Source organism: Stenella coeruleoalba (genome assembly GCF_951394435.1).
Source record: "Stenella coeruleoalba genome assembly, chromosome: 1".
Classification (NCBI taxonomy): Eukaryota; Metazoa; Chordata; class Mammalia; order Artiodactyla; family Delphinidae; genus Stenella; species Stenella coeruleoalba.
The window spans coordinates 4,019,112-4,042,284 of record NC_137169.1 but is presented as its reverse complement, the minus strand read 5'-3'; the positions used below and the strand labels follow the sequence as shown (position 1 = coordinate 4,042,284).

The 23,173-nt window shown below is 58.6% G+C and overlaps 1 protein-coding gene across 3 annotated transcripts in view; it reads left to right on the top strand.

The window, feature by feature from the left end:
* The window catches only part of NPHP4 (nephrocystin 4), a 136,187-nt gene extending 119,587 nt beyond the window's left edge, over positions 1 to 16,600 (top strand). The window contains exons 21-31 of one of the 3 annotated variants that reach the window (XM_079946186.1): positions 2,119 to 2,327; positions 6,149 to 6,375; positions 6,501 to 6,687; positions 7,517 to 7,600; positions 11,341 to 11,497; positions 12,054 to 12,139; positions 12,713 to 12,798; positions 13,825 to 13,996; positions 14,620 to 14,799; positions 15,072 to 15,215; positions 15,739 to 16,600. In XM_079946186.1, coding sequence (XP_079802312.1) covers positions 2,119 to 2,327; positions 6,149 to 6,375; positions 6,501 to 6,687; positions 7,517 to 7,600; positions 11,341 to 11,497; positions 12,054 to 12,139; positions 12,713 to 12,798; positions 13,825 to 13,996; positions 14,620 to 14,799; positions 15,072 to 15,215; positions 15,739 to 15,879 — 1,673 coding nt within the window. In that variant the 3' untranslated portion in view covers positions 15,880 to 16,600. Of the gene's footprint in view, positions 1 to 2,115; positions 2,328 to 6,148; positions 6,376 to 6,500; positions 6,688 to 7,516; positions 7,601 to 11,340; positions 11,498 to 12,053; positions 12,140 to 12,712; positions 12,799 to 13,824; positions 13,997 to 14,483; positions 14,800 to 15,071; positions 15,216 to 15,738 lie in introns of those variants that run through there. The other 2 variants (XM_079946185.1, XM_079946187.1) reach the window with 2 other exon arrangements.
* Positions 16,601 to 23,173: the final 6,573 nt, after the last annotated feature.

Here is a 23,173-nt window from a genome sequence, read left to right as displayed (position 1 = left end):
CGCATAACACGGAAGTTTTTCCGTCCGCTTTCAAATGACCCCCCAGACCTGAATGTAAAATACGTGCCATTGGAATGAAAGTGGGAGGCGCCCTTTGAGGAGCAGCCCCCAGAGGCTGCAGGTCACCTCATGTGCATTGGAAACTGCCATGAGCGTCTTGTGTTGACGGCCCTTGACTTTGCTGGGCTTGAACCTGTGCCCTGGGTGGGAATTCCAGAGCTGCGGGGGGCAGGACTGGGAGGCCTTTGGTGCCATTTTGGAAGGTCTCCAGAATCCCATGAGTCCCCTGAAACTCCAGCCCAAACTTTATGGGTCCTCATACGTCTTCCCCGGGAGAGCGGCCCGGGTACATTCAGATGCTCAAAGGGGTCCACGCTGCGTGAGCCTGGCACGCTGAGAGTCTGTTCCGGACCAGCTTCCTCATTTTAATGTTGAAAAAACTGAGACACAGAGGTCAGGTGACATGGCCGGTTGTGTGGTTAAGGGTCGTGAACTTGGATTAGAATCTGGATTTCCTGCTTTGGGGCCAGTGCCTCCCCATCCCCAGCTGGTCCCTTTGGCCACCAAGAGGATGGATGGAGAGCACGGAGCAGGGAGTGCCTCCCATCTCCACCCCCACCCCCCACCCAGGGACAGGTACGAGAGGATTTGTGAAACCCACGGCCTGGGGCCCGGCAGGTCGGGGGCTTCTCTGGGCAGCGCGGGGAGTTGTGACAGTGAGGGTTTGCTGAGGGATCCAGAGCCTCTGGAGTCATCAGTCTTCCAATCCCTATTTTGGTCAAAACCAGAGGGCCGGGCACTCCACCAGAAGCCATGTCTCCACCCCCCAGGCAAGGTTCCGGAAGCAGGAAGTTGTGCCGAGTTTCGCAAGATGCTTCCTGGCTTCAGCAGTGTGGTCCCACACGGTCCCATCACCCCCACGGTCGGGGTGATGCAGTCTGAACACACAAGCCAGTTGATCACCTCCCACCCTGGCCCCTCCCCTCGGGACCGGGGGCCTCGGGCTGCTTGAGCCCGATCCAAGTTGGCGCTTCCGTTCCCATGGAGCTGGACCCCAGACACACGAAAAGTGCTGTTTTGGGGTGGCCACTTGAGACGTCTGCACCATCTCATGGCACCCGAAGAACCTGGAAGTAGCATTTGTTTACGTGTGATGGCAGGAGAGGTGGCGAGTGAGGGGAAGCTGCTTCACCACCACGTGGAGCGCATCAGCAGGAGGCAGAGATACTCGAGGACGGGGAGTGGGGTCCAGCCGGCGGAGTTCAGGCTTGTGGTCACTTCCCGTGGCTCTGGGGGTGCCCGAAGGAAGGACAAGGTGCTAAGTTGGGGCGCTCCCTCTCACCTGCCGCCTGTGCTAGGTTTACTGATTGTCCGGGAATCTCACGTGCCAGCTTGTGACGTGGCAGGTGCCACGTGTGCACGCCAGTGGCACAGCCAGTGGTGGGAGGGAGAAAATAGCTCTCCTGCCTGCCGGGGCCTGGCCTATCGTGGCTTCTGTCTGTCGGCTACACAGCTTTCCTGTGGGTCTAGGCTTCGAGTAGAGCCCCCGAAGGAGATGGTGCTCTAGGGGCCCAGCCAGCCAGAGGCAGCCGGGTGCAGAGAGGAGAAGCTCTGGGCTCCACCCACGCCGGCTGGCCCGAGGCCTCAGGGCACAGCTCACGGGAGCCCCCGATTCCTGATCTGAGCTCAGGCCTCCTGATGACCCGCACCCAGCGGGGGTTTGAGGACCTGACAGGACAGCGTGCCTGAGAGCCTGGACGGTGTGCTGGGCATCGGGGGTGCTCGCTGCGGGGGCTGGAGGGGAGCAGGGGCGCGGTCCTGGGCGAGGGCGTCTGGGGAATCCTGAGAGCCTGAGCTTCTGCAACGCTGGCCTTTTCCCTAGCAGACCCCCTAGTGGGCACTAATACATTTGTATCTAAGCACCGAGACAGAATCCCTTCTATGTGAGAGGCTGGTAAGGGGGGGATGCCGTGGAGGGCAGGGTGCGTCATTTCCACCTTTACCAGCCTCTGAGGGTTTATGAAAAGCTTGAGGCTTGGCTCTGGAGGGCGTGGAGCCGTGGCTGCTTAGAGAACAGAAACCTTTAACCTCTGGCCCTGCCTTTGAACCTTCCAGCAGTGAAAAATGTGGTCCAAGCGCAGAAGCTGGCCGACGTGGACAGTGAGCTGGCCGCCCTGCTCTTCACGCCCCCGTGGCAGGGGACGCGGCGGCCCCAGGGCGCCGGCCGTGAGGGGGACGCCGTGCGCAGGCGCAAGCTGGAGCGCATGAGGGCTGTGCGCCTGCGGGAGCGCGGAGCGGAGCCTGGCCGCTGCGGACCCGGCGCGCTGGTGAGGCTCGGCCCCCGTCCTCGGGAACACTGCGGGAGCAGCCCCGTCCCCGCCCCTCCCCTTGCCTGCGGGCTCTCATCTTCCTGCCGCGTCCTGGTTACAGAGCATGAGACCCGACCTCTCAGCCACCAAGGGAAGTTTTCAGGCCAGAATTACCGGCGCGCTTTGGATAAAAGCTGACTTCTGGGCTCCCCTCCATTGGTTGAGGGGAGTGTCCTTGGAGCCTGGGCTTTTAAGAAAGCTCCGACGGGGATCCTGAGGGCGCCCAGGTTTGGGGAGCAGAGCCATGACAACTTCTACATCACGGGATGTCAGAGTGATCGATCTGGCCAGAATTCCCACCTTAGACTAAAAATCTAAGTAAGACCCTAAGAAATGGCTGTTTACGGGATAGGGAAGCCACAGGGGCCTTCGGATCCTTTCCATTGAGGCAGGTGGGTGTCTGAACAGACGCCGTCCTTCTCAGGGGCCAGGCCTGTGCCCATGGCCTGGCAGACACAGGCCGTGGCCGGCCCTCCCCTGGGGCTCACAGAGGTAGGCAAGGACCCACCCTCAGGGGGGCCGTGGAGGGAGGGAGACAGAAATAAACCAACAAGCAAAAGACCATTCAGGGGGCTTCCCTGGTGGTGCAGTGGTTGAGAGTCCACCTGCCGATGCAGGGGACGTGGGTTCGTGCCCCGGTCCGGGAAGATCCCACATGCCGCGGAGCGGCTGGGCCTGTGAGCCATGGCCGCTGAGGCCAGACAGCCGGCTGGGCGAGCGGGTCCCTGGCAGAGGGCGGCAGAGTCTTGCTGGCCGAGGAGCAGCGCTGTGGCTGTGAGGACGCCTTGAGGGGAGGCCGGCCGTAGGCTGGGCTTGGGGCAGGTCTCCTCTCCGGCCACGGTGCACCCAGGCTGCTCCCTCCTGTGCAGCCTCTGAGGCTCCGCCAGCTGTCACCCGGGGGGGACACAAGCGGTTCCCGCGTCCGGGTGGTTGGGCCCCGCACACGGCAAGTCCTCGGTCCGACAGCTGCCGGTGCATCGTTGTTATTATGATTAATTTGGCTAGTTTCCTCTTATTTGATATGTTCTTTTTAATTTATTTATTTTTGTCTGCGTTGGGTCTTCGTTGCTGCGTGCGGGCTTTCTCTAGTTGAAAGCAGGGGCTACTCTTCGTTGCGGTGCGCGGGCTTCTCATTGCGGTGGCTTCTCTTGTTGCGGAGCATGGGCTCTAGGCGTGCAGGCTTCAGTAGTTGTGGCACACAGGCTCAGTAATTGTGGCTCGCGGGCTCTAGAGCGCAGCAGGCTCAGTAGTGTGGCGCACGGGCTTAGTTGCTCTGCGGCATGTGGGATCTTCCCGGACCAGGGGTCGAACCCACGTCCCCTTCATTGGCGGGCAGATTCTTAACCACTGCGCCACCAGGGAAGCCCTGATATGTTCTAATAGAGAAATTAACAGCTCAGAACCCTCACTTTGAATACAGCCGTGAGCTTGGAAGTGATTGGATTTCCAAATACAAGAAAAATTTCCACTAAATTGTAATGATTTCCTGGGTTCGTAGCGCTGGAGAATTTTGAGGTGAAGGTAACTTGATGTATCAGATATGCGGTAGTCTCTCTCCCTTCCAGAGCTTTTTAGCCTTCTTTGAAGAAGGGATGGGAGTTCTACGAAATCAGTGGGTCCTCGGGAAGAGAGTCGACAGGAGCCATGCCCCGGCTGGCCCTGCACACGCCTGATGAGGGTGTGGAACCGTGTGTGACCTCTTGTGCGGCGGGGAGGCTGAGGGCAGCTGGGGTGCAGCTCTCTCTCCCTGATGGTCAGATATGAGGGAGGCTGAGGGTCTCAGGGTTTCCTGGGGGCGGTGGTGAGCCTGGGGCCAGGAGCACAGAGTGTGGGGCTGACAGGCCTGCTTTGGAGTCCCTGCGGTGCCCTGGGACAGTCACAGCACAGAGTGTGGGGCTGACGCCTGCCTTGGAGTCCCTGCGGTGCCCTGGGACAGTCACAGCCTCCCTGTGAGGGTCACCCGGCTCAACCTGTGTGCAGTGCTCGGGACGGCGGCTGCCCTAGCGACAGCGCTCAGTCCCTGCGTCCTCTCTCCTCTGCGTACCCTCTACAGGGACACCCCAGCAGCTCCGGGATTGCCCCTCACGCTAGCAAATTGGTGGCACTAGTCCCACGTTCCGTGTTGTCAAAACGTGCCAAGTGCCATGGAAGAGAGGACTTTACTTTCCAGAAATGCCAGCACTTGGCCCACGGGTCTCCCTGCCCATCCCTGGACCTGTCATGGGACCACAGTGCGAACTGCTGCCTCTTGGGGTCTGAGCGGTCCAATACGTGTCATCGCCTCTGCCTGCATGGGTTTTGAATTAAGAAAGAAGACGGGTCTATGGCAAAAAGAGACCAAAACATCAACTCTGTTTCACTGGTGGCTCTAGTCATCGGGGAAGCTGTTGCTGGAGGGTTGGCTCGCGTCTGTGCGAGGCTGAGCCTGCGGTTAACGGCAGCCTCACGCAGTCTGGGTCATGCCAGGTGACCCCACAGGTGGATTCTTCTTTCCAGCCTTTCCACCTGGCCAGGGGCCGTGTGGGCACCTGATGCCCTGGGGCCACACTGGCTCGGCCTGTGGCTTTTACCCACCAGGCCTGCGGAAAACCAGGGAGTGGCCGTTACGGTGCCCGCCCAGGTGGTCAGTCTGACGGGCCAGTCCTGTGCTCACCTCCATGTGGCCTGTCCCCTAGAGCCCTCGTCCCAGGGCAATACAGGTTGTGTCCTTGGCAGGTCAGAACAACCCGCTGTCTCAAGTCGAGGTTGAAAAGCCGAGCTCTGTCTCTCACCCTAAATTACCTCTGGCCGTGCTGCCCAGCCCAGCCTGGTAGAGACTCCATCCCGCCGAGAAGCTCTGATCATAAAATGCCCACGTAGGGAGGCCTCAGATGTCAACATGACCACCCTCCCGGTTTTAAATCCCCAGGGAGAAACTAAAGGCCCAGCTTCAATTCCCCTGCTGGGGAAAGGCCAAAGTTTTGGATACTGGAAAGTCAGTCTCCAAAACAATTTAAGTGAGAGGTCAGGTTTGGTCCTCACCTTCTGAGTTAGAGTCCGAAGGCCTTCAGATGCCTGGGCCTCGTTGGTTTTGGAGGCCCTCAGCGCCCAGCTGCCTCCCTAGCACGTGGGCATACGCCTTCTAGGTCTCGGGCTTGCAAAGCAGCCTCCGACGGGCCTCGCTTTTTACTGCAAGGCACCCGAGAAAGATAAGCCTGTCCCCAGCCTCTAGAACACATGTGGGGTGGCCAAGCCCATTGAAACATAAGGCATTGGAAGAAGGAGGTGGATGAAGGACCCACGCTGAGCCCACCAAGGCAGCGTGCCTGGGTCTGGACCCTGGCCCAGCTTGCGGTCAGTCAGGCCCGGCCACAGCCCCTCCTGGGGACTCTGCTTGCAGACGGGACTCCCGCTGTCACACTGGAGGCCTGGCCAGTGAGCTGGTCACCCGCCTTAGTTTGGGGACCATTCTTTCCTCTTTTATTGGTAGCTTCTGCTCTTAATTCCCAGTGTGCCCAGGTGGGTGGTTGGAGTCTCGGGGGCATGTGGGCAGAGCCCTCCTTCCACGGGTGCATCACCTGTGGGCAGAGGGAAGCCGGGGTGCTGCAGATGGGTGGCCCCATTCCCTGTCCCCCAGAGCTGTAGGTGGCCATTCCCAGCTGACCCCGTGTCGGTGGTGGAGGGGTGGTGATTCCAAGGAGATGTGGTGTTTGGGGCAGGTGGGGAAGGGGCCAGGGAACAGCCCCCAAGCAGCAGGGCGCCCCGGGACCGTGGCCTCACTTCGGCCCCTGTGTCCGCAGGCCCAGCAGAGCATCCGTGCCCAGCACGCTCGGGACCTGCAGCTCATCGCCGCCTACCGGGAGCGCACCAAGGCCGAGAGCATTGCCAGCGCGCTGAGCATGGCCATCACCACGCGGCACACCATCCGTGCCACGCTGGGCGCCGCCGAGTTCTTCGAATTCGCTCTCAGGAACCCCGACAACACGCAGCACACCGTGACCATCTCAATCGACAGCGCTGAGCTCAGGTGGGAGGGCGGGGCGCCCCCTCGGGCCCCCAGCCCCGCCCGAAAGCCGAGCTGGTCTCGCCCTCACGGGTCCTGGGACCGACTGGGAAGGACATTGTGCCCAGCGCCGTCTCCCCTCCCTCCAGCCTCATCCTGGACGGTCAGGAGTGGCGGTACTTCAAAGAGCTGTTCGGCCTGCACACGCCCCTGGAGGAGGACATGTTCCACCCGCGGGGCAGCCTGGCCCCCCAGCTCTTCCTACGCCCCCGGGAGATGGTCCACATCCCCTTCAAGTTCCAGACCTTCTCTGCGGGTCCGCGGGCCTCGGCGCAGGTGGGGAAGGCCATTCTTCCCGTGCCGAGGGGGCTGGCTGGGCACCGGGGAAGCCCCTTTGCCAAGTAACCTGGGAGATGGGGGCCTCCTCCCGTGCGGTGGGAGGGTTAGCCTTCGGCCGTCCCCCGCCCCACCTGCCTCTCCACACGTCCTGGCACCTACGCTGTGCCCAGTGGCCTCGTGGTTCACCTGGGCTCAGGAGAGGCTGGACCACCTCCTCTTCAGTCTCTTTGCTAAACTGGTAGAAGAGCCTTTCTTAAACCTCAGAAGAGCTAGTGTTTTCTGAACTCCCCAGTTACTACTGTTTGCCCACTTCTCACGTAGCGTTTGCTCCCCGACGTGAACCGCAGAGACTCTGGGGTTTCACGTCAGGGTGCGAGCAAGCACGTGCTTTGCTAGGGCGGACGCGGCGTGCGCGTTTCTTCCTGACCTTGTGAGGTCAGCTCTGTAGGGCAGAGGTCATCACTGAGACGGGCGTGAGAGGCTCACAGGTTTCAGTGCAGGCTCTTTGGATGCACTTTTGGGGCAAGAGGTCATCAGGACCGTGGTGAAGGTGTCAGACCTCTGGCTTCGGGTGGAGCTGGGTTACGGGACCTGACCCCCCCCCCCCACCCCCCCGCCACAGCTCACACGGCCTCCGCTTCCTCTTTGGGGCTGTGAGCCGGTTAATAACAGCAGCCGCCTGGGGTTCACTCTGAGCGTAAACGAGACCCCGGAACCCTGGGCCCAGGGCGGCGGCCGTTCCTACAGGCGGAGGCCCCACTGGTAGGAAGACTTGCCTGTCACCCAGCCCCATCTCATGACCTGGGGGCTCCCTGGTTTCTCACAGGCCTCTGCTGAGCTGAGACTCGAGAAGGACACGGACGCTGGGTCATCTCATAAGTCCAGCACGATGCCCACGAAACACGCCAAGGTAGGGGGGTAGACCGCCCATCCAATGTTCCCAGGTCTTGCAGTGCCAGCCAGGGCTCTTGTGAGAGCACCAGGTGAAGTGCATCATGGGTTCTGCTGTTTGTTACTAATGGTAAGCAGGACTCAGTCCCATTGCCACCTCAGGGCGGCTCGTTGGCAGGGCACACTTTTCAACCCCCTGCCTGCCCATGGGATGTCCTTACGGGAGGTTGGGACACTGTCGTTTTGTAGGAATTTCTGAAGTTTTCTTGTTGTTGTTTGTTTGGTAGACAGATGCCTTTTATAGGAGGTTGAAAGTAAAAACAGAAACACTTTTACGCCCGCCCGGGCGTAAAATCTGTCCGGGCGAAATCTGTCCCCACCCTCACCCCGGGACAGATTTCGGTGCGGTTGCAGACTGAGGACCTGGCAGCCCTGTGTCCACAGCCCCGTCCTCGGGGGAGATTTGCTGGGTTTTATTTAAATGTGGAGCCGCAGCGTTGCCTTTGTCTAAAGGCTGTGTCGGCTCTTTATTTAGGGCCATAAATGAAATCTGAGAGGCTAATACGTTTTTCCTTACATGAGTTTGGAGTTTTAAAACAAATCCCAGATATCTTATTCAGCGTGTATCTCTAACAGATAAGGACTTAAAAAAAAAGAACAAAAACCTGGCTACGTGACATCACTGCCCCCAAATTAGTAACAGATCCTCAGGACGCCCGATGTCCAGTCCGTGCTGGTCACTCATCTTATCACGGTCGGTCTGTGGGAGTTGGGGCCTGCTGTCCTCGATGCTCTGTCTGTGGAGACGCTGGGCGTGGGCCGGCCTCCGTGGGCCGACCACGGCTTCACGTGCAGAGGCCACGGTGGGTGGCTGTTCATGGTGGCTGACGTGTCCGCTAAGGGTCCACTGCCCACATCCGTTATCCCACCAGGTGGAAAGCGGTGAAATCCTCTCACTGTTCTTGTACTTACTAGCTGTGACTCTTCTATAAACAAGAGCTTTCCCCATCAGCCGTTTGGTTACCCTGAATATATTGATACTTAATGCCGGAAGGTCAGGATAAATGTTGGGTTCTTTCCCTTTATTTATCAATTGTAAAAATAATGAGTCGTGCCCTGGGAACATCCAAAGATGGTCAGTTTTTTGGGGGTCTTATTATGAACTCGTGGTTTTATATTTGCTGTGTGACAGGCACTGGGCTGTAAAACTGTCCTCTCTCTGGCCACGGCCATACCTTTCAAGTCAGCGCCTGTGTCTTTTTTTTTTAAACAGCTCTTTATTTTGAAATGTTCTCAAACTTAGACAAAAGTTAAAAGAATAGTGCAAAGAGTTCTCATGAATTATTTACCCAGATTTCCCAGTTGTTGACATTTTATATTTGCCTTATCATTCTGTGTCTATATTTATCCTTATTTTTTTCTGAACAATTTGAGAATAAGTTATGGACAAACTTCCCCATTGTTCCATGAAATTTAGAGCTCCTGTGTCCTGAAAATAAGGACACTCTGCTCCATAACCACAGTAGAACCGGGGAAATCAGGAAATTGGCACTGATACAATCTCATCACAGACCCCGCTTGCACTTTACCAAATATCCCAACACTGGATCCCTCACCCGCCCAGGGTCCCGCGGTGCATCCAGTGGTCCCGCCCTAGTTTTCCTTGCCTCTCACGGCCTCGGTACTTTTGAAGTGCACAGGTCATTTCTGCCACCTGCCGCTCAGTCTGGGTTTGTCTGGTGTTCGCTCGTCGGTGGGTTCAGGCCGTGCATTCAGGGCAGGAAAAGCACAGACGTTTTGCTGTGTTCTTCTCAGAACCTCTTATTGGGAGAGACACAATGTTGATTTGCTCTATTACCAGTGATGTTAATTTAACTCTCTTACTTGGTTAAGATGGTGTCTGCCAGGCTCCTTCAAGGTAAAATTAATTAAGAAATATTTTATAGTTGATAATTAGTAATGGGGAAGTATTTTTTCAGGAGATACTCAGGCTCTGTAAATGTCCTGCTTCTCATTCAGCTTCTGCTGCTAGTTTTAATATCCACGATGCTTCTTTCTTTTTTAAACCGAAGTGTAGTTGATTTACAATGTCGTGCCAGTCTCTGCTGTACAGCAAAGTGACCCAGTTATACACAGGGACATTCTTTTTAAAATTTCTTCACTGATGATTCTTGCACGATGGTTGCCCATTGGTGACTTGCAGGTTTCGTCATTCCTTCTATGTTCTAAGTGAGGCAGCCCTTTGCCTTCATCCGTTCATTCCTGAAATTTGTTTGTTGGCATTATGGACCATGGATTCCTGTTTCATTCAGTGGCTTGTAATTTGTTCCTGTCTGTCTTTGTTTTGCTGCTCATCTTGTCCCTGGTTCACCGGCGGCTTTGGCTTCAAGCTGGCCCCCATGTCCCTGTCATTCTTGGAGCACTTCCTTCGTGCCTGGCGCCCAAGATGTTCCAGAGTCGTCTTGCATTTTCCTGCCGCATTTCTGGAATCAGCCGTTTATCTAAGGCGTCTTTTAGTGGAGAACGGTGTTTAGAAACTCAAGTCTGGGTACTGAGAGGGCTCATTACGACTGGGGTGCCCTTGCTTCCGGTCCTTTGAGCAGAGAGAGCTGAGGAGTGTATGTCTGTGTGTGTGTCTGTGTGTGTCTGTGTGCACGACAGCTAAATAAATGGTCGGTCATTGTGGAGCTGAAGTCCCAGCGTAGCGGTGAAATTCCGGCAGGAGTGTCAGGGCACAGCTGCGGGGGATGAGGGTGCAGTGGTGGGGCTCGCCTCCCAGCAGATGTGGGAAGAGACGCGCGGGGCAGTGGCTTTCAGGTGATGGTCCAAGAAGGCAGAACCGACACTGTGGGTCGCTTAAAGACCCAAAGAGGGGAGAATGGTGAAGAAAAACGGGGGGGCCGGTGATCACGAGTTCAGGAGGGGCTCCCTGGGGCGGACGGGCAGGATGGTGAGGGCGCAAAGGCTCAGCAGTGTGCACCGTGTGCCTGTTCCAAGCCCACGTGGCCTCGTGGGTGGCTGCCCAGTTATAATTTGTCCTGTTACACATCTAAAAGATTTCATAATAAAACCCACCAAAGTGGAAGAGTGTCCTTTCCCACGTGGAAGGTTTGTCTGGGCGCCCGAGCTTGGCGCCAACCGACGTGGGAAGGGGGTTGGCTGTGTGCCGCCCTCTGTCCTGGGCCCTGAGAGCTCACTGGGCTGGCCGAGTCCTGGAATAAAGACACCGGCTGCATCGTGTTCCCAATTAGGACCTGTATTGGACAAATAAATCTTTTTAGTAAGTAACTTTTTTTTTAAAGGAAGTTTGTATTTCTGGTCCTTTGGGTTTAAGCACAGCCCCCTTTTACCGTCTGGGGGACATGCTCTGCTCCCACCCATGAGGACCTGGTGAGGTTAGTATCCAGATCCTTGCAGAACGACTTCCCAGCCTGCAGGCAGCGGGTGCGTCGGTGGGGGAGTTGGGGCCGCAGACCTTTCTCGCTGGTCTTCTTGGCACGTCCCTCCCCTCCGGGAAGTGACAGGAGTGGCAGCCGTGCGTGGTCTGAGCATGTGGACCCTGTGTTGGGCCAGTCCTCGCAGGGGGGCACCTGCGGCTGCAGACCCCATGCATCTGACCACGCCTGTCCTTCCCACTTCGTGGGCGTGAGCGGACCCCATGGGGACCCCTGTCCCTGTCCGTCCGGGGAGGCGCCGTGCACGCAGCTGCCCACAGCCCTCGTGCGGGTCCTGATGCTGCGCCGCCTGCTCTCCTGGCAGGTCCTGTTCTGCGCAGGCAACGGCAAGCCCCTCGCCGTGCTCTGCCTGACCGTGGAGCTGCAGCCGCACGTGGTGGACCAGGTCTTCCGCTTCTACCACCCAGAGCTCACCTTCCTGAAGAAGGCCATCCGCCTGCTGCCCTGGCACACGCTTCCAGGCAGGTCCCGCTGTCCCCACAGCTGGCATTTGGCAGGTTCAACAGGTGGAAAAGGTGACAAGTGGTGTCCTTACATCATCCTGCGATGCTCTTTAACAACACAGGGCACAGCTGTAAATTCTGCCACTTGCCTCAGTCGTTTGATTGTTTGACATGGTGACCTTCTCACTTCCTCTGAGATGACAGGCGCCCTTGGCAGGCTGATTCCATTCTGAAATCCACAGCCCTGGGAAGGCTGCCTGGCCTCTGGCGTCAGTCTCTGCTCTGCCCTCAGTGCTGGGCCTGGAGAGCTCTCCGGGCTCCCCTGCACCTGCTGATTCATTGCCAGCCGGTGCCTTTAGAACACATCCGAGCCGTTTACACCTGGCACTGGCTCCATGGCACCCCACTTCCTTTTGGTTGGTCTCTTGGGGTGAGTCCCCGGGGAGGCGGCTCGGAACGGAAGGGCCAGTGTCCACGCAGGCAGCAATGTCCATCTCCCAGCAGGTTTCGTGGAACACCTGTGATGGCCCAGGCTTTCGGGAAAAGACATTTGTTGTGATATTCCCCACTCCAGGTGCTCCCGTGGGGATGCCCGGTGAGGACCCCCCGGTCTACGTACGATGTAGTGACCCGAATGTCATTTGCGAGACCCAGAACATGGTAAGTTCTGTAGCGCCCTCCCGGGAAAATCCTTCCCCTCCAGGCCCCACCCACTATCTGCACCCCTGGTCTCCTGCAGCCTCTTCATCTGAGGTTTTTGCTTAAGTGGTTTCTTTCTAAGATGCTGGAGGGCTACCTTGACATCCTCAGGAGAGCTTTATGAATGAGTTTTCATTTTTTCTGCTAGCAGGTCACTTCCTTGATTGTCTGAATTTCAATTAAAAAAAAAAGACATGAAGCAAACTGAATAAAGTGAGTGGTGATTAAGGCACTTATTAATTGCCTTTGTGTAAGGATAGCGGCCATAATCATGTTATGATTGGTTAGGAAACTGGGTGGAATCTCCTGCAGAATACAATTATTAAACTCAATATGAAATCAAGAGGTTAATGATTTTTCTCTTTTGTAGTGACAAAAACAGTGAATTCTGATGAGTACAGAAAATGAAAAACGTGTTAGGGGGAGGGGGCCTGGTTCACACCTGCGTTTGCTTCCTGCGGACTTGGGGGGCTGGGGTCAGAGCAGAGAGGCAGTAGTGTGGCCGTGATGTGCACCCCCACCCCTGTCTGGCAGGGCCCCAGGGAGCCACAAGACGTGTTCCTGAAGGTGGCCAGTGGTCCCAGCCCGGAGATCAAAGACTTCTTTGTCACCATTTACGCGTGAGTACGTGGGCCCTGGTGGTCTGGAGGGTGGGAGAAGGCAGTGAGGAGGCAGGCTGGGGACTGCTGGTGGCACTGGAAGTGGGCCAGCCCTGGCTGCCTCTAAACTTGTGAGGGGGGTGGGGGCCATCAGGCCTTTGACCACATGAAGTGAGGTTCTCAGACTGGCCGGGGTCTTGCAAGGGTGCCTCTGCTCAGAGCGGCACCACAGCCTAAGGGACACGTTGGGAGCCCAGCCAGGAGAGAAACTCGAGGCTGCTTCTGCCCCAGCACAGTGCCAGGACGGCCCAGGCAGCCCTTGTCCCTGGGGTCCCCTCCCCGAGTCCGAGGGAATGCAGGCGGCGGTCCTGCCCAGGCCCCCCAAGGGGAGGTGGAAGGTGACATCATTTCCTTTGATGCCCGAGGACTGGGTGAAATGACCCCGGTCCCTTTACCTTTTCCTCTAAGTCGTATCTCCCAGCCCTCGAGACCCTTTAAAACCGGTGCAGGCTGGAGGGTTTGGTGCAGCCCGCCGGGAACGGGGGGGTCTCCTGTGCTGAGTGTCCACCCGGCCGAGGGGCAGCACCCAGCCTGCACCTGCTGTGTGGTGGCCACAGACTGGTGTCCTGACGGCCCGTGGGCAGGTGATGCTGAGCCCCTTTTACAGCCAAGGGTCAGTGTCCTTGGGCACCAGGCAGCTAATGTGGGCCCCAGGCTCAGGCCCACGTGACCTCCAAGCCCACGTTCTCATCCACGCTGTGCTGCCCACGGACTTTGCTCCAGGCCTGGTTTGGGATTAAGCTGGCCTAGGTGCACATCTGCAGAAGCCCACGTTGCCTGGCCTCCAGAGTATCTGTTCAGGGTCAAAGTCACGCAGAGGCTGCAGACCCGCCTGAGAGCTTCCACCTTGGAGGGAAGGTGGCCGAGCGGGTGACGGCGGCTGGACCCCAGCCCGCCCTCCTGGCCGCCTTTTCAGCTTCCTCGGGGCTCCTCCCCGTGGTTGGTGTACTGCCCTCGCCCGACCGTGAGTGACTTCTGCCCGCGCAGGGACCGCTGGCTGGCGACGCCCGTCCAGACTTGGCAGGTCCACCTCCACTCCCTGCAGCGCGTGGATGTCTCCTGTGTCACAGGCCAGCGGACCCGCCTGGCCCTTGTCCTTCGGGGGATGCAGACAGTTAGGAAAGTGAAGGCTTTCAGCTCCCACCCCCAGGAGCTGACGGTATGGCCTTCAGCAGGGGTGCGTGGGGTTGGTTCTTGGGTTTTGCGGGTGTCCCCTGGCCCCTCCCCACCCTTGCCCACCCCGGGGAGGGGGTGGGAGCTGGGCTGCGGCCTGGTGGTCGGTCCTGAAGACTTTGATAGAGTCTTCATTCAGATCCCCTTTATGAGATGTGCATCGTGGGATGAGAGACACGTAAGCCCTGAAGGTGAATTTGTAGAATTGTTGGGAGGTAAATATTAACAGTTACTCTGGAATCAGTGCGGCTGCAACCGTACATCTGGATAACGAGGGTGACGTGGACGCCCTGCCGGCAGGCCGGGGTTCAGAGCTGGGTCTGGCTAAGCTCTCTCTCCTGAGGCCGCTCTGACACTGAGGGGGTCACACTGTGCACAGATGGGGACACAGACTGTGACCCGCAGGCATGGGTGCTGGTGGTGAGGTCCGGTCTGGCCTCAGATCGGGCCTTCTTACCTCTGACCCCATGCAGGCCAGGGGACCTCCCGCCCAGCGCAGGGGTTCCCCTGGGACCCTCTCAGCCCCTGGGCTGCACGCCCAGGAAACCCCTCGTCTGCACGACTCGAGGGGCTGCCTCCCGACCTGCTTCTCCTCTGTTGTTCCTGAAGACGGACCCCAAAGGCGTCTTCGTGCTGCCCCCTCACGGGGTGCAGGACCTGCACGTGGGCGTGAGGCCCCGCAGGGCGGGCAGCCGCTTCGTGCACCTCAACCTGGTCGACGTGGACGCCCACCAGCTGGTGGCCTCGTGGCTCGTGTGCCTCTCCTGCCGCCCACCCCTCATCTCCAAGGTCTGCCGTGAGACGCGCGTGGGCCACGCGGTTCGGGTGGTGTGTCCTGTGACCCGGCCTGCCCAGATCCGGGCCGATGTTTCCTCCTCCCGGCCCCTCTGGCTGGGGGCCTGGGGGGTGGGTGTTTCCTCCTGTACCGTGAGCCCCTCGACCGGGAACTCGGGGGGTTGTCTGCCGTATTTACTCAGCGTCTGGGGCTCAGGAGCGCAGGGCAGGCTTGGGAAGAAGTGGCTGGAGAAGGAGCCCGGGGCCAACTCCTGCCCTCCCCACAGGCCTTTGAGATCACGCTGCCTGCGGGGGCCGGGAAGGGCGCCAACAAGCGCATCACCTATACCAACCCCTACCCCTCCCCGAGGGCCTACCGCCTGCACAGCGACCATCCCCACCTGCTGCAGTTCAAGGAGGACGCCTTCCAGGTGCGGGGCTGCACAGGGTGGGGGGCCTGGGCACTGCTTCTCCCGGGACCCTGCCTTGGGGGCGTCAGCAGTCCTGGGGGAGAACGGCCTGTGGCCCGAGTGAGGCGCTTGTGGCCCCCAGGGGCACCGTCTGCTGAACTCTGCCTGGGCCTCTGACCCAACACCCAGGCCCCGGCAGGGGCAGCCCTGGGGGCAACCTTCCCTGCAGTGTTGCAACAGTTTCATCCAGACTGCCTGGCACGTTAGGCCTTTATCTCCTGTGACTCTTTCAGGGAAAGTGAGCAGCAGCTCGGGCGACCCGGGTCTGTCCCTCGCTGGAGGGTGTAGTGACGCGTTTCCGGGGCTTTGGGAGGAGTAGCCGGGAGGGCTTTGACAGTGATGCTGGGAAACTTGGTTCAGATCATGAGTGTATGTTCTGGGGCCTGCGAGCCTGGGGAATGTGTGTACGCCTGTGTGGAAGTGGCTGGAAGAGGGAGAGGGGGGTCGGCAGGGTGGGTGCTAGGACGGCGACGCTTCTTGCCAGGTCGGGGGAGGCGAGACCTACACCATCGGCCTGCGGTTTGCGTCCCGTCAGAAGGCCGGAGAGGAGGAGATTCTGATTTACATCAATGACCACGAAGACAAAAACGAGGAGACGTTCTGCGTGAAGGTCATCTACCAGTAAAGGAGCGGCGGGGGCCGTCCTGCCGCTGTTCGGGGTCAGGCTCCTGTCCCAGAACTCGGCACCGTGGACTGGGCTGAGGGAGGTGGGGGTCGCCGCGCCCCTAGCCGTTTGCGATGCTCCCCCCCCAGTCAGGCTGCTGCCAGTACCGACCGCGTAGCAGCCCCACTGGAGTCCTGACCGTGAGCGTGCGCGCCCGGTGAACCCGGGGCCCGTTTCTCTCTGCGGCACACGGGGGATTGTCGCCATCTGTGACGTTAGGATTTACTGTCAGCAAAATGTATTTTCTGAGTCATTTTAAATGATAAAATTATGTTTTTAAACTGAGTTTTATACAAACACTGTTATTTGCTATGTAATGTTTTTTATGCTGGTATTATTTCACATCTTTTAAAAACGTTGTACGAAATACTAAATTTTTACACGGTTTCTCTTTTGGCAGTTTTCTTGAGTGTTTTCTGCTGTTTTCACCGTTGTCAGAGTTTTCTGTCTGCAGCATAAGCTTCCTTTTCCCTGGAGGATGACGTTGCTGAGGGACAGTCGGTGGCCCGTGGTTTGTGGCCTCTGGGAGAGGCTGCTTAGTCCTGACCTGAGGGCAGGGCAGCTCTGACCTCTGCTTCTGTTGTCACCTCTCCTGCATTGATTCTGGTCCCCCTGCCTCCCTTTGTAAGGCCCCCGTGAGGACACTGGACTTTCCTGGAAGATCCAGGACGACCGTTCTGTCTCACGATCCTTAACTCCATCCCCTGTACCACGTGAGGTCACCAGTCACGGCGTCCAGGGATCAGGTCAGGCCGGCGGCGAGGGGGCATTGTACCACCCACCCCCATCCTGTTGGCCAGAACCTAGTCGCTTGGCCACACCCAGCTCCGAGGGGTCTCAGAAACGTTGTCTTTCTTCCAGGCAGTCGTGTGTCCAGGTGACTTTGGGGGATGGTATCCCTAGCCGGGGGAGGGGGGAAGGTTTAGCGGGGCAGCCAGTCATCTTTGCCCCAGCGCTGCTGGTGGGGATGGTGAGAAGTGGCCGGACGGGGAGCATCCCAGGGATGGAATCAGCAGGGTAGGTGATGGATTAGGGCTTAGAAACAGAAACTTTACCTTCAGTCTGTTGGAAAGATGGACAGAAAGGAAGCGCGCTGTCCCAGCCCCGGGGTGGTGAGGAGACAGCAGGGTGGTAGCCAGCTGTGCGCATGTGCAGACGGGAGACCAGACTCCCATGGAAAGTGGCCCATGGTGGGGGGTCTCTCTCTGCACCGTGAACCCAGGGGGGGCTCCCCGTGATTGAGAGCAGTATGAGCCCCGGGGAAATGAGCGGGCAGGCTCTTTGGAGAGACGGTCAGCAAGGAGGCCAGGGTCAGACGCACCGTAGGCAGGAGCGGGGCATCGGCTGCCCCCAGGGAGCCTGATTTAGACCCCAGCCCTGTCAGCGGGGTTACGGACGGCACCTGCACTGGAACTGAGGCCAACCGCCCCACCTCGGGAGGGGCCCCTGCAGCACCCTGCAGCCTCCTGCCCACAGGTCCTCCCCGCCGGGCGTGTGCCCCCAAAGAGCGGCGTGGAGTTGGATTCTGGGGAAGAGAGCCGCCTCAGGCCTATCTATCTGCCAGTCTGCAACGTGAGGACCCACCACGGGGCCCGTCTGTCTGTTGTTCGATGCTCGCTGTTGTCTCTTCAAGGGCGGCCTCTGCGGTTTGCACGCCTGCCGCACGCACGGCACAATCTCAGCTCATCCACGCCCCGGGCCAGTCCAGGCCCAGGCCCCGCCACCAGGGACCAGGCCCCGGCGGGGAGTGTGTTTTAGGAAGCAAGGCAGTTCTGGAGCCCAGTTGCTTGCTGTCCTGGGGGCACGCGGTGTGGGGGGGAGGTGGGCAGGGGATGCTTCGCTTTCATCTCCTCCCATTTCCAGATGCTTCCAAGAGCCTGGTAATCTAGGGGCCGCTGCTCTTCCTAGAGGCAGATCCGCTGGGGGCGCACTTCACCCACACACAGCGGTGGGACCGCAGCAGCTTCCTTACCCCACGTCTAGTCTGCAAGGCAGAGACTGCAGTAGGGGCCGTTCAGGCCTTTCTGTAGCTCAGGCCGCCGTCCCCAGCGAGCTGTGCCGAGGGACCGGCAGCAGCCCTGCCCTGGCTGGAGGTGGGGTCGGGGGCGCCCCTCCCCACTGTGTCCGGGGGGCCCGCAGGCTGCAGGTGCAGGAGCTGGCGGTGGCGGGGTGCTCGAGGAAGCAGCGGCCGGCCTTGGCGAGAGAGAGGCCATCAGCCAGGGATGCCCGTTCTCTGGCCCTCGCTCCCGCGTCAGTTCATTCTTTCATCCGTCCGACCTTGGCCGTGGGCACTCCTCCGGGCTCTGTTTGTGCAGGAGGTGCGGACACTGGTGCCCTGAGACGGACACCTTCCCTGCCCCAGGTCAGGAGCTGACCTCCTGGGGGGCTCAGACGATAAAAAGTGGGTACCACATAGACGGTCGGCCGGGCGGCGATAAAGTCTGTGAGGGGAAAGGCAGGAGCAGGGCGTGGAGCGGGCTGATGCCAGAAGGAGGGACTGAGCGGGTGGCGGGTGAGAAGGGAACGGGAAGGGGTGGAGGGGCCGGGGCAGGTCTCGGGCTTGTGGGCTGCAGGCTGATTCTCGGGTGACGCAGGGGTGACGGGGCTGGGCTGGACAGGTGCCTCGCCTCGGGACCAGCAGCAGGGGCCACATTAGTGACCCGCCTTCCCCAGGGGCCACCGCGTCGGTGCCATGGGGGCTGGTGAAGCTGGGCTCAGCTGGATCGGGGGGCGTGGGGGGCTGTCCACGCTTTTTTAAGTCAGAAAAGCAGATTCTCTACACACAGAGGACCTTTCCCTTTGCCCTTTTTCCCGTCCCCTCCTCCAAACGCCCTCCCCCTGGGGACCGTGGCCTTCTGGTCGCTCTGGCACGCACACCCCTCTGTTCTCGGGCGCCGGTGAGGGTTTGAAGCCCCTCCCAGGAGTGAGAATCGGGCACAAGCTGGGGGCTTGTGCCTGTCAAAATTTATGCCGTTCTGAGCGTTTTTTCCTTCCCTTTCTTTTTCCTTTTTTTTTTCTTTTCTCACAAAAAAGAGAAATTTAAAAAATTATATTTATTTATTATTTATTTATCTTGTCTGCGCGGGTCTCAGTTGTGGCACACGGGCTCTTAGTTGCAGCGTGTGGGATCTGGTTCCCCGGCCAGGGATGGAACCCGGGCCCCCTGCACTGGACCCCCAGGGGCGTCCTGAGAGATTTCTTCTGCGATAAATTTTCAGTGTTAGATAGAAGCCATGGCTGTGATCCGCCGTCTTGGGGCTCTTCTGCTGGGGCCCAAAGCCCAGGTCAAGTTCACGTGCGCTCTGGGTTGCAAAACCCGGGCCTTCTTCCTTCCTTTATGAACCTGAAGTGTCCCGCCCCGACGCCCTAGACGTGGACTAGTATTTTCCTCTAACTTCTGACTTCCCGGTGGTCAGTTCCCTGGCCCGGCTGGCATGTGCAGAAGCGCCAGGTAATTTACACGAGAAAGCGGGGCCCCAGCCCCCTCCTGGGGTGGATCTGCCGTAAGGGCTGGGAGCCGCTGCTTCTCCTGCACAAAGGCGCACCATCTTTCAAAGGGAACCTTATCATTTCCATCAAGGGTGTTTTTAGCATTAGTCTTTTATTTCTTCCCTTCTGTCCCTCCTCCTCCCACCCCGGCCGAAAGCTGCTTTTAACTAAATGGAGTGAAATGAACGCCAGATTAGCTGCTGTGCTTTGCTCATGTCTGATAATGATTTAATGCTATGTTTTTATCTACTTAGAAATAAATTAAGGCGCCTTTTAAAACTTTTGCCTCAGGTTCGAAGAGGTTGGGGAAAACAACCGTTCTGTTTCCTTAGCAACTTTTTTTCCTCCCTGTGGAGAAGGTTGGGGTGTATGCAGCTGTAACCCCCAACAATCTGGACATAGTGGTTTTAGTTTTATTTTCAGGGACGTGTGCTGAGACCTTTACAAAGAAAGAGTAGGAGAGGAGGGGAGCGAGGGAAACAGCCAGTGGCCTTGAGAAGTCGTGCAAGTGCGTCCGTGTCTGGCGTGTCTTGAGCACCGTGGGGTCTCCCTGGTCCCATGTGGGACGCTGCCCTTGAGTCTGGGGGACAGACAATGAATCCAGAGGCCCTTCCTGCTGGTGGAGGGGGCGGAGCTCCACATACAGTCAAAACCTTGTCATCAGGACACATCTGCTGGCGCGCCACATGGGCCCCCATGGCTCTCCTGATCCCACAGCAAAGCCAGGTCTGAGCTGGTTGTGGGGGGCTGTGCAGGGCCGAAGGAGCCTGCTCTCCGTGTCGGGGAAGGCCCGCCTTGGGGCAGCCAGCCACGTGTCATCGGTGTCACCACACTTCTCCTTGCCTCTCCAAGGCTGTTCAGGGGGCCCTGAAAGCCAAGTGCAAGTCAGAGAGTGATCTAGTGTCCCCACAATATCCATGTCCACCGAGCACCTCAGAATGTGACCTTATTTGGGAACAAGGTCTTTGCAGATGTCCTTAAGGTAAGGATCAAGATGCAGTCATATTGGGACCATTAAGGTGGTCCCTAAATCCAGTGAGTGTCCTTTAGGAGACAGAAAAGGACACACAGAGAAGGTCATACAATGGTGGAGGCCACGATTGGGGTGATGCGTCTGCTGGTCGAGGACCACCAAGGATTGCTGGGAGCCGCCAGCACCTAGGACAGGGGCCTGGGACCCGTTCTCCCTCAGGGCCGCCCGAAGGACCTCTGGCCTCCAGAGCTGCGGGAGAATATACTTCTGTTGGATTAGGCCACCTGGTCACTTGTGACGGCAGCCCCAGGGGCCTTAAATATCCACGTAACCAGCGAATCAAGATTTCTGGTCTTTGGGAGGGAGGGCCAGGTATAAATCTAATGAGTGACCCGTAGACAGGGCGACCCTTTGCTGTGTGTGGCCGTCCCCCGGGCAGAGGTGGCTTCCTGCAGCAGCGGGGCCGCTCGGAGGAGTCGCGTCAGCCTCGAGTGTCTGTCCTCTCGGTTGTCAGATCCCAAATTGATCTGTGAATCAAGGCTCTAAAGATACATTTCATCGCAAGAATTCAACCTTGAAATAATCACACATCAAAGTGATGAGTGTGTCTCCAAGAGGCAAAGTCACTAAGACGAGTGTTATAACGACACTTAAGGGAAAGGAACGGGCAGAACAGTCTCCTTGCCCCCCAAAAGCTGAGTGTGCCCGAGGCTCAGGGGACGCCCAGGTTGGAGTGGGTGTGAGGCCGGTGGGAAGGGCCCCGGGCCGCAGGCGACTCTGTCCTTCTAGATCTCTCCCTCTGCAGCTCTTGGGCTTCTCGCGGCCTCCAGCCTTCAGTGGGTGAGGCAGAGGCAGGAATCCTGCAGAGGCCGCGGGCCCTGAACTCTCTCTCCGCTCGTCCGCCCTCTCCCTCACCTTGGCTGGGCAGTGGGTATGGGCAGAACGGATCCAGACGGGCCTGAATCCTGGCTCAGCTGTGGCCTGCAGCTGTGGCCACTCTGGGGGTGCCTTCTTCTCCTGTGTGGGGTGGGGTCCTCAGTCTCTGTGTGAAGTAGGGTCCTCAGTGTCCTGTGTGAGGTGGGGTCTAGGAGCTCCTACCGCTTAGAATCTTCTTAGGATCTGGGTTTCATGCCGGGGGGCGGGGGGAGCTCAGGTCTAGTGCGATGGCCTCAGGACCGTTCCCAAGCATCATCCGCATCCCACCAGGCGGCTCTGAGTGCAGTGCCCCCCTTGGGAGCCGTTTTTCCTTCCACCCTGACTGCGGGCCTGGCTGGGTGACATGCTTTGGCTGTGGCCTGGGGGCGCAGGTTCCGTGGCTGTGTCCCAGATGGGCTGCTCTCTCCCTGGGCCCCAGGCTTGGCTGCAGGGAGGGGAGGGGAGGAGGGTGGCTCCTCTCGCAGCTGGCGGCCTCCTAGCAGCCTGTTACACTTTGTTCAGATGTGCTTTAGAAGTACGGATTTGAAACGTCTGGTCCTTTTTGAACCCAATATAAACTTTGATCCTTTCTTCCACTTGCCTGATTAGTGTTGGACTCCAGCTCTGGCAGCTGAGTGGCGGGGCTCAGAAACGTGATCTCATGAGTCCCTGGAGACACCAGTGCTCCTGCCTGGGTGCCCCGTGCGCTCTCAGGACCCTCCTGTTCCAGATTCCAGGTCAGCCCTTCTTACACATCCAGGCTAAAGAAAGTGAAGGCGGGTTCTTGTGTGTGTAGTTGTCATCGTCCGTGTCTCCCTGAGCTGCGCAGCGCTGGGCAGGGCTCGTGGCTTCTCTAGGAGGTCATGAGGGCAGAAGACACACCATGGGGATGACTGACCCACACCCTGACCTCGCGGCCCACTGGCCTATGTGGCCCCAGTCATTGCTGCCTCCCCACCTGGGTTAGTCACCTGTCCCAACAAGCACCACAGATGGGGGCTTAGACAACAGAAATCCGTTCTCTTGAGAAGGCTGGGAGGCCAAGATCAAGGTTTCGGCCACTTGGTTTCTCCTGAGGCCTCTCCCCTTGTCTTGTGAACATCTTCTCCCTGCGTCTTCCCACCGTCTGCCTTTGTGTTTATCTATGGCATGATTTTCTCTTCTTGTAGGGACATGAGTCCTGTTGGATTAGGACCCACCCTTATGGCCTCACTTTACTTAACCACCTCTAAGACCCCATCTCCAAATACAGTCGCACTCGGAGGTCCTGAGGGTTAGGACCTCAACAGATGAATTTGGGGGATGTGATTCAGCCCCTGACACGACCTCTGGCTGCCACCCTCATGCTTACCCTCCTGCCCCCTCTGCGTCTTGCCCCCTTCCCTTGCCTCCTGTTCTCACAGCCCCTTCCTTTCATTACCGCCATACCCTGAGACCCCTGGCCGTCACAACTGCTGGGCGGAGGCCCCCTCTGTCGGGCCCGCAGGCAGCGGAACAGGGAGACAGGCTCTCAGCCGTGCGCGGCGTCTGTCCTTGGATCTGTGGCCCTAACCCTCAAGTAGGCCTCAGGCAAATGGCCCTACCACACCTTCCTGGTCTGTCTCTTCTTCAGGCTTCCAGAGAGCGGCCCACCCCTGCTCCTTTCTTCTCAGACCGCCCAGCGCCCACCCTCAGAGTCAGCTGCTAACCTTGCCTCACCCTTCATGGAGGAAAGAGGAGTCACCAGACCAGAACCTTCCTGTGGCCCGGCTGTGCCCGAGGCGGCCGCCATCTCGCCTGCCCTGACAGAGGACCATGTGTCCTGGCCCCCACGGGGGCCCGAATCCCACCCCTCTAACTCCCGAGGGCCTCACTCCTGCCCTTCTGTCTTTCCTGGAA